This window comes from Nicotiana attenuata, unplaced genomic scaffold, assembly GCF_001879085.1.
Source record: "Nicotiana attenuata strain UT unplaced genomic scaffold, NIATTr2, whole genome shotgun sequence".
Lineage (NCBI taxonomy): Eukaryota > Viridiplantae > Streptophyta > Magnoliopsida > Solanales > Solanaceae > Nicotiana > Nicotiana attenuata.
The window spans coordinates 143,058-158,417 of record NW_017671472.1 but is presented as its reverse complement, the minus strand read 5'-3'; the positions used below and the strand labels follow the sequence as shown (position 1 = coordinate 158,417).

The 15,360-nt window shown below is 33.2% G+C and overlaps 2 protein-coding genes across 5 annotated transcripts; one reads left to right on the top strand and one right to left on the bottom strand.

Moving 5' to 3' along the window:
* The first annotated feature begins 5,120 nt into the window (after positions 1–5,120).
* On the top strand, positions 5,121–14,621 carry LOC109208503 (thylakoid lumenal protein TL20.3, chloroplastic). The gene is made up of 6 exons (XM_019371628.1): positions 5,121–5,556; positions 5,651–5,680; positions 6,448–6,554; positions 12,798–12,832; positions 12,951–13,079; positions 14,157–14,621. The coding sequence occupies exons 1-6, from the start codon at positions 5,231–5,233 to the stop codon at positions 14,346–14,348; spliced, it is 819 nt and encodes a 272-aa protein (XP_019227173.1). The 5' UTR covers positions 5,121–5,230; the 3' UTR covers positions 14,349–14,621.
* Positions 6,561–8,923, bottom strand: LOC109208502. 4 transcript variants are annotated; one of them, XM_019371624.1, is made up of 2 exons: positions 7,917–8,923; positions 6,561–7,810 (listed from the first exon to the last, which is right to left on the bottom strand). In XM_019371624.1, the coding sequence occupies exon 2, from the start codon at positions 7,731–7,733 to the stop codon at positions 6,687–6,689; it is 1,047 nt and encodes a 348-aa protein (XP_019227169.1). In that variant the 5' UTR covers positions 7,734–7,810; positions 7,917–8,923; the 3' UTR covers positions 6,561–6,686. The 4 variants fall into 4 exon arrangements, with proteins under 4 accessions (XP_019227169.1, XP_019227167.1, XP_019227168.1 ...); XM_019371622.1 differs by having other exon boundaries at positions 6,561–8,047; positions 8,329–8,923; XM_019371623.1 differs by having other exon boundaries at positions 6,561–7,856; positions 8,329–8,923.
* Positions 14,622–15,360: the final 739 nt, after the last annotated feature.

Sequence of the window (15,360 nt, the reverse complement as noted above, 5' to 3'; positions counted from 1 at the left end):
GACGTTCGTTAGGTTTGGGGGGGGGGGGGGGATTATTTGGACAGTTAAATGGGTTTGGGGGTTCAGTTTTCAACCGTTCGATGAGATGGATTGAATGGTGGAGATCCAATGGCCCTTAAACGGCGTCGTTTGGTATTTAAAAAGGGACTGGGTCGGGTGGTCTTTGGGTCTGGGCTGGTTTGAAATGGGATTGGGCTTCTGAAATGCCTGGCCCAGTCCGAAAATTGCAAGAAAAATACCCTTCCCTTCTACTTCTCTTATTTTACAAAGAAACCACTATTAAACCAAAGCCTATGTCAAAATTAATTTGCAAAATTAACCTTCCTTAAATTAAAAACAATGCAAATCAAAGCAAGAGTGACTAATGTGTGTGTGTGTATATATATATATATATATATATATATATATATATATATATATATATATATATATATATATATTATTTTCATGTGTTAATCATGCAATTATTATGTAACTAATTCCTAAATAATGCAACTAAATCTAAAATGATACGGAATTAAGATTTAATTTTTTATGGGTTTTTTACGATTTTAAAATATTAAATATGCAAAAAAAAATATAACTAAATGCAAACAAACAATTAACAAGAAATTCTATAAAAATTAAAAACAATTAGAAAATTTTTATTTTTTGTGGATTTTGTAGGAGAATTTTCGCAGGGCAAAAATTACGTGCTCACAATACCTATGCTAACAAAATTGTGTTAACAAAAAACTATAGTGTTGCATAAGCTTCTGGGAAGGCTATAATCAGGGGCGGAGCTACTGTTATTTATGGGTTCGTACGAACCCAGTAGCTATTACTTAGACTATGTATTTGTATTAAAAATGCATTAAATCTGTATAAATATTTGATTGTGAATCCAGTAACTAAAATAAGCTTGGGATTCGATGACAAATTCAGAACCCATAAACTTTAATATCTGAATTCATTTTTGGGTATAATCTATAATCTCATCATATATAAGCCTCTATTGCATGCCCTATCTTAGCCATGTGGGCGCTCACAGAAATATATAAAGGGGATTCAGATTAAAAATACTAAAATGTCATCATTGAAGTTGGAACTTTTGACCTAAAATAACATTTAAACCTTCTTTACCACTATGCTAAAACAAATTTCGGTGAAGAAAATTCAGTTGAACCCCTTACTTCCCCTAGAACCGCCACTGTCAGTGCGACTATGGGGAGATAGCCACATGTGAGTAGGTTCGTTGCATAAATGAAGGGCACCTACTGTGCAAGATCATTGGGCTTTCCCATCAATCCTACAGCCTCACATCCGTTACACAAATACTTACTACATTTGCCCTAATTTGCACACGTCTCTCCCATGTTAGCAATGTTTGGAGCTGCGCACGAGAGAGCCCCACGCGAAAAGGATCTATTTCATTGATGAAGACTACCTACTGTTACAAGAACGTGTGCTCTTCCTCCAATCGAACAGCCTCCTATTGGTTGTCGTAACATAAGAGGAAAATCTTTCAATCAACTTTAGTTGTACATATCACCCTTGATAACATTTTGCCTTCCTTATTTCCTTCTTATTAAGAAGAAGTCGTGGTCTAAATTAAAGGGGGACTTCAAATTAAAACATTTGAGTTTCTAATAAGCAAGTTAAATCTAATATAGAAGGGAAAGAGAAATTGATTAAGAATTTTTACCTTCTATAGCAAAGATTAATACCTTATTTATTTTAAATAAATATCATTTAAAAAAATTATATTTTATAGATACCTTTTAAGGTTTATAGCAAAATATTTAATTTTGGTTACCTCCTAGCCCTAAGCCACTAAATACGCTAATCAGTTACAATATTTTCTTTCTCTCTCTACTTTGATACATCCCATTCTCTTCCCCCATCCCATTAAAATTTCCGATTCTCTTCCTCTTCTCTGTCTAGTTTGCTAGCGATTTCTCCTCCGTCGATATCCTCCATTGCAGTAGAAGAATTGTTAGAGTATAGTTGCACGCGCGATGACGTTGAGGACGGAATTGACCGGGTCAGCAGGAGAAGCAGCCATAGCGAGGCAAGTGGTACTGCTTGAACTGCACCACCAGCACTCATCGATCTCCGATCTCAAGATTTTGTTTTGGACTTTCCTCCGCTTTATTCTTGATTTGATGATGAAATTGGATTAAATTGGGGAATATGTTTTGTGGGGTTGTCTTTTCTTAGATTATGATTTTCGGGTGGTGTTTTTGACATGAATCAAAAGCCGGTGAAATGAGGACCACTGTCCGATTTGTATGGCCATGTTCTCTGATTCATCATCTGGTATTCTGTGGGCCCTGCAGCTGCCATTGAAATGAATAAGCCCTTAATAAGAAGGAATTTTTACCTCCTATATTTCAATGTATTTTCAACGTATTACGATGTACTTTTATATATTTTATTGTATTCATTGCCTTTTTTTCATTGTAATTCAATGTATCTCGTTGTATTCATGTATTTTATTGTATTCACTATCTTTTTTCTCATTGTATTTCAATGTATTCCGCTGTATTCTATGTATTTCATTGTACTCATTGTCTTGCTATATGCCATGAATGTATTCATAAGTTTTTTTTAATTAATATAATTTGTGTATTTAGATGTACTATTTAATTTCTCTGAAGATTGCTATGTTTTTGGGGTATTTTCGGTTGAAAATCTTTTTTATAACTGAAAATACAAAATTTGTATGTTATAATTGAGTTTGTTGAGTTATATTAGGAGTCTATTATGTTAATTGATTCACTTTCCGTTTTCAAAACGGTGTAATCCCCTATTTCACGCCGTGAATACAGTCGAATACAATAATTTGTCCAGCTGTAATCCCATGTTTCACTCCATGACTACAGTCGAATACACTCGAATACAAAAACTGATTAGCTGGACTTCCCTGATTCACGCCTATTTTTGCTACTGTATTCATGAATACAATAGCTTAAATACATCAACTACATCTTATAACCACATAAAAGGTATCTATAATCCGTAATATAGTAAATAATATGTATAAATGGCTAATTACTATTAAAAGATAGTGCTTTATGAAAATTTCTCAATTAATTATTGGGTCTCTAGCAAGCAAGTTAGAGATCCCTTAATTAAGATTGGTTGCCAGCATAAACTAGAAATTGGAACAACTATATAGTAAATGACACTCTTTTTATTTCTCTTGCAACTTATGGACCTTTTAGACTATGGTCTAAAAATTTCTCTGAAAATCTTATGATAAGCGTTAGACCACTATCTAAAATTTTGTAAGTTATTGTTAGACAAATGTCTTAATGTTGTCTGCAAGGTCGACAAATATATGAGCAAACATTAAACCCAAGTTTAAACAATAATTTTCCAAAGGTTATATTTGCACCATTTTTTAAAATAGGAACAAAATGTAAATGATGGCCTAAAAAGGGGCATTTGCGTAAATCAGCCAACGGTAACTGGCGGGCCGAAATATAATACATGGGCCTGCTAGTAATAAGATTGCGGCCCCTAAGACCTATTATGTTGTCCGATATCGGCCTGTTTTAATTTGCTTATAAAAATTATGATGAGTATGCTACAAATACATAGTACTCCCTCCGTTTCAAATTAAATGAGGTAGTTTGACTCGGCACGGAGTTTAAGGAAAAAAAGAAAGATTTTTGAAATTTATGGTCTTAAAAAGCTTGAGGGGTAAAGCTTTGTGGGGCCATGACTTTTGTGTGGTTATAAAAGCTTCTCATTAAGGGTAAAATGGGTAAAATTAGGAGTTTAAAGTTAAATTATTTTCAAATTTAGAAATGTGTCATTTATTTTGGAACGGACTAAAAAGAAAAGTACCTCATTTAATATGAAACGGAGGGAGTAATTAATAGGGAATCTTATCTAAGTGTCCCAAAATTAGTTCCAACTTACCAGTCTCTACTCTCTAGCCATTAATCATAGACTTACCAAAACTAAACAACGCATATAAAAATTTAAAAACTTTCTCTCCAAGAATCACACGCAAAGATCTTCTTCCATATTTTTAAGTGTGATCAACAACATTAAATGCAAGACGGAAAGAAAATTTCATGTAAGTGTGATCAACATCATTAATGAAATATATATATATATATATATATATATATATATACAAAAATCTAAGTAAAAAGGGACCTTTTTCAGTGGGTATGGTTGAAATTCATTGAAAACATATAAATAAGTCAATATACTAATTTTTGAGGAAGATTGGAGGTGATTTGGACTGATTTGGTATCAAAATTCGTAGTTAAAATTGATTTCAAAAAATTCTTCTACGATACATGTATCACACACAGATGTATATATGTGATACACATTTGATACAAATATGATACATATGTGATACACGTATGATTTTTTCAGGTTTCATCTTCTACTTTGAATTTTCAATTCAAACCACCTCAAAACTCCGTCAAACCCAAAACTGAGATTCAAACTCCTTAAGATGTACTCAATATATTCTAATAACACCACCCAAAAGAAAGTAAAGATTTTACTTTTTTTTGCTACAAATTGCTAATTGGCTAATATTGGGAACATTTGGCTAATATTAATAATATTATATAAATTGCCTAATTTTTGTAATAAGCTACTTATAAATGGACATAGCTAGTAGTTTCCCTTAAAAATATTGGTTCCAAAATATTAAGTACATTATGAGTAATTTGATTATGAAATTCCGTATTTAATCCACAAACTCAACTTACGAGAGAAGGGCCCCGATGTTTATATTAAATTAATAAATATAACCTCAGCAGTTAAAAAGTAAAGTGAAAATACATATCACTTAACCATAATTAAATAGTAAATGTATGGATAAGATTTTCTCATTTCATGTCTCGGCTTTTTATCTTGTAGAAATCAACATTTTTTCTTAAATTTACTCATCATTAAAATAGTATACTACTTAATAAATTAGATATCCTCAAGAGGGAAATCCAATTTAACTTCATTTATGCTTAAAATTTGTGTAACATTAATCGCCACCTGTCACTGGACTCACTGCTATAACTATTTCTCCAAAAATAGAAATGTAAAAATAATATAGAAGAGAGTACGTGTACACTTACAAAACCAATCCTACTTGTCCAAAGAGATATGGTTCAAAGAAGTGAACAAAAGAAGAAAAAAAATCCATCCATCGACTTCCTTCACTTAATCCTATGTTCTCAACTATTATCATTGACAGAAACTAAGCATAGAATACATCAAAATGGCACTTAATTCCATCTCATTACTTCCCCTAAAATCCATCAATATTTCCTCCTCCTCCTCCTCCTCCTCCTCTTGTTCTTGTTATGGAGCTCTTAATCCCCTGCAACCTCCTCAAAAATCATTCAAGATTGTCTGTCAAGTAGAAAGGTCAAACAATACAGAAGTAAAGAAGTGGAAAGCCATTGTTTCTACTGCATTAGCAGCTGCAGTGATTACATTTAGCTCAAACATGACTGCTATGGCTGACTTAAATAAGTTTGAGGCAGAAACTAGAGGTGAATTTGGTATTGGTTCAGCTGCTCAATTTGGTTCTGCTGACCTCAAGTTAGTTCTTTTTCTTCAAGATTTCTTCATTCTTTCAAGCTTTTAATTTTTTGGGCCTGAAATAGTTCTTTTGTTTTTTCTTGTTAATTTGCAGAAAAACAGTTCATACAAATGAGAACTTCAGGTAATCTTTCCTCTGCCTGTGGGATGATACTTCTTTTAGTTACAGATAAGCTGCCTATAGAATGAAAAATAATACTCCCTGCATTTCATTTTTTATGATAAGGCTTATTGGATATAGCATAAGATGTTTATTTGACTTAATATTGCTCCTATATTATTAGTAATGGCTTAAAATAATAAGGGGTCGTTTGGTTTGAAGACAAGTTATGCTAGGATTAGTGATTGTGGGATTAGTATACCGGGGTTAGTTATCCTAGTATTATTTATTGACTGTTTGGTAATGTTGTAGTAATCCTGGGATTGTCAATTTTATTGCTTTATCCTGGGATTATTCTTCCACCCTCTGCCAGGTAAAGTTATCCCAGTCCTGGGATAAATTATCCAGGATTAGTAACTAAACAAAGGATAAGGCGGTACTAAATGTTTATCTAGAATTATTTTTCCTTATCCATCGTACCAAATGACCCCTAAAGGTGTAAAAAGTCATACTGATAAGGAACACAACAAGAACGTTTATAAGTTGAATAGTTAAACTGATTTGATGTGAAAGAGTGTCATATAAGTTGGAATGGAGGGAGTATAATATATATTTTTCCCTGTATTGTTGGAGCGGGTAGGGGGGAGTGAATTTTTTTACAGAACCAGTACTTTGTGCTTGCAACTTTGAAACCAGACTGTAATTGTAAAGTCATTCAACAAGAACTACAAGAACAAGAAGTTTTCTCGGTGCAGACTAGTATTCATTTTCAATTGGACTTGCTGATACAGAAGAGCCAATTTCACATCTGCTGATATGAGGGAATCAGATTTCAGTGGTTCAACATTCAATGGTGCATATCTTGAGAAAGCAGTTGCCTATAAAGCGAACTTCTCAGGTACTTTTTTCCATAGCAAAAACATCTAATATACAAGATAGAACTAAGCAAAGTAGCAACTGAGATGCTAATGAATTACCTTTAGCTGCTTTTAGCATGCCACTTCCATTCCATCAGAAAACTGAGCCAAGATTACGCATTCTTTGCTGTAGCTTTTGTTCTAGAATAAATTTGCCCAGGTCTACGTTGACATTTAGTAGGAGCCATCAATGCCAGAACAACATTTATTGGCGCTGATTCTTCACTCTGTTTTCTTTTTGGAGCTACGCCTTTGCCTTTGCCTTTGCTTTTGCCTTTGTTTTGATGAGATTTAATATCTGATTGGTAGGATTTGCTTGTCGTGCTGGGACATCTTAGTGTAGCCATTGGATCCTGCATAACATTTTTATTCATGCATTGCACATCATATTGCGAATCACAGGTTGCTTCAATATTCCCTGCCAATTTGTCAGCTACTCGGTGATCCTGATTTTTCCCCGATGCCTCCTTATGCGATTTTAAGATCTTAAATGCATCTGGAAAATCACGAGTTGCATACACTTTACGTCTTTTTGGAGACCCACAACTGTTATTATCATGCTCCCCGCATTCAAACTGGCCGATGGTTTCTTCATCCTCGAAAGCCTCATGCAACTCCAAATCTACATCCGATTGTATTACTTCCTCTAGATCAATTGGCACAACAGACTCCTGTTCCTCAAATTCTTCTTCACATGATCTAGCATCTACAAAAGGATCCACTAAATTTTCTTGACTTCGAAAATCAACCTTCAAATGTTTATCAGAGTCATCATTTGTTTCCTTAACATGATCCTCTTTAGATTTATGATCACCAGATTCCCGCACATAATCCTCTTGGGATTTCTGGTCAACATCCTCAAAATTCTTAAAATCCTTTGGAAAATCACGAACTGCGTAAACCTTACACCTCTTTAGCTTGGTCATATCACATTCTCCCGATTTCAACTTGTCGACCAGGTGAAGATAAGCTCCATTGTCCACCCAAGCATTCTGCTTATGCGTATCCACAACCTTAATCAAGTCTACATGCTCAGTGCTTCCACACTCAATAGGTTCGGTTCGAGCAATTCTTTTACCATCCTTCAGATCCTCTGGCATATGAATACCTAATTCTGCACATGCCTTTTGTTTAGAAATAACAATTGGCTCAACATTCATAGCTTGAACACCAGAGGATATGACATTCTTTAAACCAAACACTAACTTTTTCCCAACCTCAGCATCCGACTCGTTCCCTATAGATTCAATTTCAACTTCATTATCAATATCTTCCTCAGTTTTCTGTATAACACATTTAGCAAATCGCGTAAAACCTTCTGGAAAACTACGTATCGCTAATACCTTTGGTCGCTTAAACATGGGCATTGAACAAGATGGGAAGATTTTAGCATAAGGATTTTGTACTACTACTTTTAAATTCTCCCTTCTCAACTGCTCATTTGAAAACCCAATTCAGAGACAAAAGTTAAATCCTATAACAAGAAAAGCAGAAAGATCAAAACTTTAGCTTAATCCAGGGAAGAACGGTCTATCAAGAAACGGGAACCCTAGAAAAACATTCAGAAAAATTGTAAATGAACTAAAAAGTTACAGTAGCCAGCCCAAAATCAGAATTTTATATCTGAAACTTGAAGCAAATCTTAATTAAACAATCCCAATTTCAACCAGAAATATCAAGATAAAAACTTATCATTAATTCATAAAATCATATTATACAACAGAAACAGTGAAATAATATATGCTAAAAACTTACCAGCATCAGGTGTAAGTATTTATCCAAATTTATCTTTTGAGGTACGATTTATAAGAAGGAGAAACCCTTCTGTTTTAAATTAGGAACTTTTCCTTTTTGGATTAGGATTTAACTTTGGAACTATTTGTGCAGATTGTACGGAAGCTTCAATTTATTAAGTTTACCTATATTTAATCACACAGAACCTTTTAATAATTTTAACCTTAGTGCTTTTGTGTGTTTTAATTGCACATTATTCGAAATCTATTAATGTACGTTTTTTGTAATATTCAGATTTTGATAATAAATGGCAATTGAAAAACAGATGTATGTTAGAATCAAATTGACACTTGTTTAATCCGAATGTAAAATAAATGTATTGAAAATTACTTATATAGTGCCAATTCCACCCCTCCCCCCCCCCCAAAAAAAAAAAAATTTGTTATGTTTCTCATATAATAAAGAATATTAGGAAAGTTAGAAAGGATTAAGTTCAAGTTTAAAATCTATATTGTGAAGCAACGAGAAGTTTTATTTTCTGTCTCATACAACTGACACTAGTTGTATGAGGCTTCTTTTTGTCTCACAAAATTGTGGACCCCAATCTTACACTTCTGGATCCACAGAATTTTGGGTCCACAAAACTGTGAGACAAAAAGTTGCCTCATACAACTAGTGTAAGTTGTATGAGACACAAAATAAAATTTTTCGTGAAGCAACATGTATGTAAGTTAAGAAATTAAGGAAAAATAAAGAAAATAATAACGGCCTCAACTTGGTTGAGGCTTAGTTGTTGTCGTTGAGTTAAGAAAATTAATAAAGAGAAAATTTTGTCACAAACAACTGAATAAAGGTTACCTCTTTCCCTTACGATTTTCTTGTTAGAGCCCGTTTGGCTTAACTGATTTAGAGTAGCTGGTAAGCATTAGGTGCTAAAAAGCATTTTTAAGTGCTGAAACTGATTTAAAAAATAAGCAATTACGTGTTTGGATAAAAGTGTTGAAATTAATAATATGCAGCTGAAAACTGGGTATACGAAGAGTTTTGTTTTAAAAAGTAGTATTTTAGGGATAAAATAGTAAATATTTTGGTCAAACTTAAACTCCTTATAGGCTGAAATTTGATAAGTTGGGGGAGACCAACTTATGACTTTTGGCTTATTTTTGGCTTATAAACACTTAACTTATAAGCACTTTTAATTCTACCAAACGCGTAGATAAGCCAAAAAGTGTTTATAAGCCAGTTTAACCAGCTTATAAGCTTAGCCAAATACCCTCTTAATCTTGAATTTCTAGTCCAAAGGAGTTCACAGCATTATTTACAAGCCAACTTGAACATAGTCTCCCATGCAGAGGCGGAGTCGGGATTTCGACTTTATAGGTTCTGAATTTTAAAACGACGATTATAACAATTACTAATCGGGTTCTAAATTTAGTATTTATACATATTTAATGAATTTTTTCATACAAATACACGGTTTGAACAAAAAACTATTGAGTCAGGCCGAACACACATTCAGGCTTATAGCCCTTGTACTAAGAAAACATAAAACTTTGCTAAACTATGTGCAATAGTGTTAAAAGACGTAGGAATATATACAACGGTAGAAGACATCTACCGAATATATTGCTAATTCGGTTTTTGATTCAAAGTTAAAACTCTGGTTTAGACCGTAGATATATTGTTGGATTTTGTTAATAAAAACAAACGAGAATGGAAAATGGTGGGGGAAAATTGGAGGGAAATGAAATTTTGAATTAGTTCATTTTAGAAAGGACAAGTTCCCTCATTGGATAGGAAGAGGAAAATTCGTGTGCTTATATATGGAAGCACTTCTTTTAGCTCTTAAAGAGTTGAGAAGATAGCAAGGCTCGTGTCGCCGTCGTCTCGGCTTCAGTCAATTGATATGATTGATTGATAATTTATGAACTTGGAAATTCGCCGAATTATTTGCACCTGTTGGGACTCAAATTTGAAACATAAGCATTTTGTGTGATTTGTTCCGCCATTTGAGTTCGCCGAAGTTCTGTGATTTAAAATGCCGCTATCACAGAATAGTTATTCCATTCTATCCTGCGAGGAATTAATCCGAAACCTTGGACAACTGTGCAGGGGTGGCCCAACGATATTTGTGGCCTAAAATCAAACTCTGACGGAGGCCTAATCAATTTATTCTACTAATTTTTTTAGTTGATGATATAGTTATCAATTTGGTCTTTCTTGACATATTGTTGATTCAATTTTATTAATTTTAATTTTATTTTTATTTTTTTAATTCGAAAAATATGTCTAAACTATCCATTTCAGAATGACCATTATGTTTCCAGAATTTAGGCAATAATTTTTATAGTTTTCGTTATTTATTGATCTCAAATTTTTACCACTAAAGAGGAAGGCAAAAGAAAATTTCATATACTTTGAATTGTTCAGATTTGTTTTGAAGTGTAAAATGACTTGATATTCAAATTCTAATAAATAAATAATTTAAAAAGTAAAAAAAAAAAAAAAACAAATTTTTAGATTAAAAATAATATTTAAAAAGTTACATTAACAAAACCAAATTCAAGAGGTTGATAAGTTGATGCCAAAAAGTTATTTTTTTGCTTCAAATACTTGCTTGAATACTTGAAAATATGAAGAGAAACGAAAAAGAATTTCAATTTATTTTGTTCTTGATCGGTTCTTAATCCCTGTTTTTGACAGAGGATGTTAAAAATTCAAATGGCTCGTCTCTTCTTGTTTTTGGCAGAGAGAGAGAATTTTCTTATTATGCATTTTAATGTGATGAGAAAGTGAAAGGTAAACAAAGTGAAAATTTGGGTCACTTGTCAAAATAGTAGAAAAAGAAATTCTTTTCCATCGGGGACGGCCCGTCCATAAAGCAGGTAAAGCAACTGCTTTAGGCCTCACATTTGTGGAGGTCCCATTTTCTTTTACACTAATAGGCTATATATAAATTTTAAAAAAGTATTATATGAAGTGAAAAAGTTTGATTTCTTTATTTAAGAAATATAGAGGCGAAGGATTTGCAACTGCTTTGATTTCTGCCAAGGAAATTGCATTTGAAATTAGTATCAAACCCGAATTCCATAAGAAATGTGTAATATATAGGAAGAAACAATTTGAAGAGAATGTTAATAGTGAAATCTCAAAATCTCTCGAAGAGTCCTTTAGAGTTATTACTTTTTATACTAACTCCCTCTGGTCCATAACAAATGACTTTTTAACCTGTGTTGCGCCCATTAAGAAAATACTAACTCCTAGAACAAAAATATATTTTGACTGAATTATCCTTAATTAAAATTTATATATTGTTAACTTGACACATTGAGATATGTAAATAAAGGTAAATTTTGGACAAATAAAGTTAATTCCTTCTTGAATATATAAAAGGACACTTATTTTGGACCAAAATAAAAGCCAAAAAGTCACTTATTATGGACCGGAGAGAGTAGTAGACTTTAAAATAGATTTGAATAATTAGAGGCATATGAAAATATTTTTGGTTTTCTATTTAGCGATAAAAACTGAGATCACTAGATGATGGAAATTTAAAAAAATATTGCCTTCATCTTGAATGTTCCTTAAATCATAATAATCAACCCGATATTGATAGTTCTTGTATTTATTTTCTAGAATTAAAAAAATTAGAAAAATAGTACAATTAGAAAATAACAATTTAATTGATATACTCAATCAAATAAAAATATTTGATTATTTTCCAAATGCCTATATTACTTGTAGAATAATGTTATAACTTCTATTACCGTTGTTTCAACAAAATAAAGTATTTCAAAATTAAAATTGATAAAACCTTACCTAAGATCAATAAGTCTCAAAGATATTAAATGAATTAGCTATATTGTCAATTGAGAAAGACTTACTAGGAGAAATTGATTATAAAAATTAATAATAACGTTGCATCTAAAAAAAGTTAGAAAAATAGACTTCAGCTAAAAAAAATATTTTTTATTAATAAAAAGGTTAAGGCCCCTCATAAAAGTTTGGCTTTAGGCCACTAAATTGGTCGGGCCGCCCCGTTTTCCATATGACAAAGATCTCCAAAAATTATTTTCTTGTAGCCAACGGACTATTCCTATTCCCTAAAATAATACTCATTCTTTGGAAGAATTACTAAACAAAAATTCTTTTCCATTTTCTTATAAAAAATTGTACTATTTCATTAGAAGTGCTCAAGTTTTTACAGACAAATTAATTCATAACTTCTAAAAAATGGGGCCTTCATAATTGTGGGGCCTAAGGCCTTTGCTTTAGCTGCTTTATGCTAGAGCCGGCCTTGCAATTGTGAGGAGATTAAATTCCTTAAGGACGCACAAAAAATTTGTGGGTTCGGAATTTTTCTGTTTTGTTTTCTTAATCTAACATTTTTTGATTTTCTGGTTTTGAATACAGTTAGAAACACACATATATATATATATATATATATATATATATATATAGCTAATTCCTGTTTGCTTTGTTATCTACAGGCGCAGATTTGAGTGACACATTGATGGATCGGATGGTATGCACATTGTAGCCTATGAATTAAGTCCAAGTCGAAAACTTTACACTTGCTATAGATTTTAGTAAAGTGACTTCAATTTCAGAATGTTAAGATAATTTTGTTCTTTCTTTTGCAGGTTCTTAATGAAGCTAATCTCACTAATGCTGTTCTTGTTAGATCTGTTCTGACTCGTAGCGACCTCGGGGGTGCTATCATTGAAGGTGCTGATTTCAGTGATGCTGTTATTGATCTCCTTCAGAAACAGGTAATTGGTCTCAGAGAAGTTCGCGTCTTAATTAGTTCTACTATCACACCATTTAGTACTAACGATAAATATAAGAGTCGCTGAAAAATATAAGAGTCTGGTAAAATCTGTGCATTAGTACTTAGTGTGATTGTTTCAGCATTTGCAAATATCTAAGACTTTCAAGTTTCCTGGACGGAGGAAACCACATTTTGCGAGTTAAATTCTTGAAACAACATGCAAAGCATGTTGCAGGATTGTATAATATTCATTCCGAACTAGTAATAGTTCTACAAATGAAATAAGGTGGACAAGTCATAGGAAGTTCAACAAATAGAGGACAAATTAAAATCTTATAAGCAAGGGCATCAGGGGATAAATTACGTTAGTCAGAGGTTGAGGCAGAATTTTCACCAAGGAGGTTCAATATATACTATATATAGATAAAAACAAAATTAAATTGACCTTGTATATACAATATGATCTTTTGGCGAAAGGGGTTCGGATGAACCCTTTTCGCTCCTCTAACTCCCCCCTTAACGTCAGCTATTTTACTTTGAAATTTTATCATACTTTTGTATGGCTATAAAGTGTAAGATGCAGCAAATCTACTAAGTGGAGCTATTAGGATCAAGCACTTACCATCATGCCAAAAGCTACAGCTAATAGGGGCACAACTTTATTTCTTAATCAAACTCACCAAGCAAGCGCCATGTTCGATCATGACTCCGACCCGGGTCACCCCTTGTGGGCCTTGCCATAGGCAAGATGTTGGCTTTACCCAACAGGAGCATCTTTGACTGTACGTATAATTTTGTAAAAAGTTAATCAACCTCAACCGGGCTTCTCTCAGATAGAAATAAGCCATTGAAAGTGGAATTTGAGAACCTTCTGATTTATCTCTGTTGATAGTTGATACCAAAGAACGGAAAACTGTCAATAAGGCAGGAGAAGTGCTATTTGTGAAGCAATTCATTTTCCTTTATGTGCTTCACATAAGTGTCCAACTCTTATATCTTCTTGTTCTAAACAGGAGTTTGTTATGTTATTGTTTTTGTGCCGTATCTTCTGTTCTGAATATTTCATGCTTATTTGTAGGCACTGTGCAAGTATGCTAGTGGGACTAACCCTGTGACAGGAGTTAGCACCAGAAAAAGTCTAGGCTGTGGAAACAGCAGACGAAATGCGTATGGAAGTCCATCTTCTCCGCTGTTAAGTGCTCCACCTCAGCAGTTGCTCGATCGAGATGGATTTTGTGATCCAGCTACTGGTCTCTGTGATGCAAGCTGAAAAATTATTCATGTACATACGTATATGCGGAAAGGAAATAGTTCTGGACGTTTACATCTCCTTCACATTATGGGAACATAGTTTGACGCAGGCAGAAAACATAGGCTATGTTTTGAGCATTATCAGTTCAATTATGTTGCATGTATGTCAAATCTGAATACCAATACTTTAAACCATCAACATAGTTGATGACAACTTTGCTCTGCAATTAATTGAAAAAGTAGTAGTAAATATTTATGTAATCTGCAATCAGCAGTCATGTTTTTTAAACAACGTTGATCAGAAGGCCTTAAACAAAACTTTTCCATACTTACGGTCTGAAACTCCATGAAAACTCTCAGCATTTTTCGCAGCCATAACATACACAAAAAGGTCAATGAAGTGGGTTGAGAACCTGAGATTAGGGCTGTGCACGGATCGGAATGGATCGGATTTAGCACATTTCGGATTTCGGATTCTAGAAAATGCAATCCGAATCCGATCCGAATTATATAGGATTGGATCGGATTTTAAAGTTTGGATCGGATCGGATTTCGGATGGTATTATGCCTCAAAGTTGCAAACTAATATTTATATTTTCTTTGTAAAAAGAGGCAATACATTAAGAAAAAATCATGTTTATGCAATTATGAGAGTATGCCAATATAGCTAAATCTAGCAATTGTAAAGGTAATAACTTGGAGTAAGATGTAAAGAAATTACTGACTATCCGAAATTAAATTGTAGTATTTATACATTACCTAATAATTTCGGATTTCGGATCGGATTGGATTAAAATGTACCAATCCGAATCCGATCCGAAATCCGAATTAATAAACACAATCCGAAATCCGAAATCCAAAATCCGAAATTAAATGGATCGGTTCGGATTTCGGATATCCGATCCGAATGAACAACCCTACCTGAAATATCGGGTTCATATCTAAGTGGAGACAAAAATACTAGGTGATTTCTTCTCATTTGTCTAAATATTGGTGGATAAAGTTATCTAGTACTTGTTGCTGGTAGAAGG